The 3,446-nt window shown below is 32.3% G+C and overlaps 1 protein-coding gene across 1 annotated transcript; it reads left to right on the forward strand.

Moving 5' to 3' along the window:
* The first annotated feature begins 1,840 nt into the window (after positions 1-1,840).
* Positions 1,841-2,315, forward strand: LOC145791530 (uncharacterized). The gene is made up of 2 exons (XM_082871892.1): positions 1,841-2,199; positions 2,306-2,315. Exons 1-2 carry the CDS (start codon positions 1,841-1,843, stop codon positions 2,313-2,315), a joined length of 369 nt encoding a protein of 122 aa, XP_082728018.1.
* The last annotated feature ends 1,131 nt before the right edge of the window (positions 2,316-3,446 follow it).

Below are 3,446 nucleotides of genomic sequence, written 5' to 3' on the forward strand. Positions count from 1 at the left end.
TCACTCTTCTAAGATAAGAAGGAAACCTTGATGGATTAGGAATTCTTCTGATAGAGTTTATCTGGCCCTCTTCTCTCCTCTATATAAGGATGGGTGACTCCCCTTTCATATCATGAGTATTTTTCCATCACTTTAAGTTTTATAGTCATCATAATTAAGAGAGACAGAGAGAAGAAGGTGAGCTAAAATTAAAGGTTCAACTCTAAGGGGTATTTTCTCAACTTCTCTAATTCAATGGCTGACAAAAGTATATTCGTTTTATTCTTGAGTTGTATTGAATTCAAGATCCTGTAAAGTTTAATTCCGCATTATTATTATTATGGTTACATGTATTATTAAATCTTACATGTGGTATCAGAGCTTTAGTTTATGAATCAATACACCTTGGAATAATAATATATTTATGAATATTGTTATTATATTATAATTATAATTATTCATAACAACATCTTTTTTGTTCATAAGGTTTGAACTCTCGGCATGTGTTGGTTATCTTGAATATACGCTGTATGTTCAACCTTGTAAGCTGCATGCCATATTTATTAGGCAGTGTTTGAATGGTACATCTAATCTCTTTCATATTCATTATGCATCAAAGAAACTTTTTTTGTGTTGTTAAAAGTCAAAGGTTGTGTAAAAGAAGATTTCATTCCTGATTTCTAAATCGTAACTAAGTATGCACATCATGGACTCCCTCACTCACTTTGTTTTGTAATATGTTAGGTGCAAACTTTTATGTAATTCTATATGTTGTTCATATGCATGTTTTGATTTATTATCAATTGTAGTGATAATAATTTTTATAATCATCATAATATGTTATTGAATTGAGTGTATTGCTTGCCGTTATAATAAAGTGCATAGATTAAAAGCAATTTTAGAATTTTGCTGAATCGTTCGGACTATTAAATAAATATATTTATTTGATTGTATCACATTAGAGGATTATGTTTTTGCTTTGTTTAATTATGCACACTTATTGTCTATTATTGTTAAATATTTATATATTTTCATGGTTTAAAATTGATATCATGATATAATTTTATGACATTGAATATTAAATATTAAAGTGGTTAATTCATATTAGGTGTAATTCTTATTAACCATTATTTTAGATATTCATGATTGTTATAATACATATATAAATATTCCTGTTCATCCAGAGTTATTATTATTATATTGGTAATAGCAATCACATAAAAAAAAATTTAGAAATCATAAAAATAGTGATCTCATTAAAATTGTGATTGAATTAATGATAATTAAATAACTCAAAATTAATAAATAGAGAATATTGTTGGTTAGTTCCGTATTCATAGGGTTTACTAATTTAATAGCTGCCAAAGTGGCCTAGATTTGTAAAACTTATGAATATAGAACTACATAAAAGAGTTGTTAAAAAGGGTAACATTAAGGTCGATAATATTCTCAATTGCAGTTATAATTAGGAGATTGAGACAAGCCCAAAGGAGAGTCACTTTCAAATAATTATGAACTGGGTAGGATAATGTAACTTATGTAATTTGAAAGATTAGAATTGAATACCCAAAGGTAACATGACTAGCTGAAAAATTGCATAAATTACTTTAGACCTACATAAGTGATTCTTGACGAATGGACAATAGATATACCTAAGTTTTGCCCAAAGGAAAAACTTATATGATATCAATAGTTCATCATAATTCTCAAAGCTTTAATATGTATATTGTTCTATCTTATTTCAGTAAAAGTTCCCACCTCATTGCACTCTCTTGCATTGGGCGTCCCTCTACTTCCTGGCTTGAATTTTTCGAAATGGTATGAACATGTTCAGTTTACACTGGGTGTGTTGGACCTCGATATGGCATTGCTAGAAGATAAACCTGCAGACATTAATGAATATAGTACTGCAGAACAAGTTGCCATTTCTGAATCCTGGAAAAAGTCCAATAGACTCAGTTTGATGTTCATGAAGATGACCATTGCAAATAACATCAAGACCTCCTTACCTCAAACTGTTAATGCATTAGAATACTTAAAGGCTGTTGAAGATCGATTTAGATCTGCTGACAAGTCACTTCCTGGCACTATTATGGTTGAATTGACAACAATGAAATATGATGGCAACCGAGGAGTTCAGGATCACATCCTCAATATGGCTGACAAAGCTACAAAGCTTAAAACTTTAGGAATGCAAGTTGATGAAACTTTCCTCGTGCAGTTTATTCTCAACTCACTTCCATCACGATACAGCGCATTCAAAATTCACTATAACGCCAATAAAGATAAGTGGAATTTGAATGAGCTGACTAATATGTGTGTTCAGAAGGAAGTGAGGTTGAGGGAGGAAGGACGTCAAACTGCATTGGCTGTAACTCATGGAGCTATAAAGAAAAAGAAGGGTAAGTTTGTAAAATTAAAGAAAAATCCACCAAAGAAAAAGAATGAACCTGGGGAAGAAAATCAGGCTAAGAATGGTTTCACTGTCAAGTGCTACTTTTGTGGCAAGAAGGGACATGTGAAGAAAGACTGCAGCAAGCGAAAGGCTTGGTTCGAAAAGAAAGGTAAGAAATTTTCTTTTGTTTGTTATGAATCAAATCTTGCTGAAGTACCTTCTAATACGTGGTGGATTGACTCTGGGGCCACGACCCACATTACAAATGACATGCAGGGATACCTCTCAACCAGGAAACCGAAGGAAAGTGAAAGATTTGTCTATATGGGGAACCGTCTCAAAGTTGAAGTCGTAGCTGTAGGAACCTATCGAATGATCTTAGAGACGGGTCATCAGATGGATCTAGAAGACACTTTTTATGTTCCTTCAATTTCTAGGAATTTAGTTTCGTTATCCAAATTGGATCATGTTGGATATTCAGTTTTATTTAATTGTGAAAACTCAATTTAATGTTTAATTCAAAAGTGATTGGTTCTGGTAATTTATGTGATGGTTTATATAAAATTACCTTAAATCATGAGTTTGCACAATCATTAGTAACTCTGCATTCGATTATTGGTTTAAAACGTGGTCTAATTAATGAAAAATCATCGATCTTGTGGCATAGACGATTGGGGCATATCTCCAGAAATAGAATTGAAAATTTGGTGAAGAATGGGATTTTGGAAAACCTAGACTTCACTGATTTTCAGATATGTGTGGATTGCATTAAAGGAAAGCAAACCAAACACACCAAGAAAGGTGCCACAAGAAGTAATGAGCTTCTTGAGATAATTCATACAGATATTTACGGGCCACTCAACATCCCATGTCTTAGTGGTGAAAAATATTTTATCACATTTATAGATGACTTCTCACGTTATGGATATGTGTATCTAATTCATGAAAAGTCTCAGGCTGTTGACATCCTTGAGGTGTACATAACTGAAGTCGAGAGACAATTAGATAGAAAGGTTAAAATAGTGAGATCAGACAGGGGTGGTGAATATTATGGTAAATATGATGAGTCAGG

The sequence above is a fragment of the Camellia sinensis genome, chromosome 5 (genome assembly GCF_055761805.1).
Source record: "Camellia sinensis isolate YWXY chromosome 5, ASM5576180v1, whole genome shotgun sequence".
In the NCBI taxonomy this organism is placed as follows: domain Eukaryota; kingdom Viridiplantae; phylum Streptophyta; class Magnoliopsida; order Ericales; family Theaceae; genus Camellia; species Camellia sinensis.

What these genes read in the sequence shown, in the direction of transcription:
- LOC145791530 (XM_082871892.1), top strand. Translation starts at nt 1,841, where the DNA reads ATGGCATTGCTAGAAGATAAACCTGCAGACATTAATGAATATAGTACT.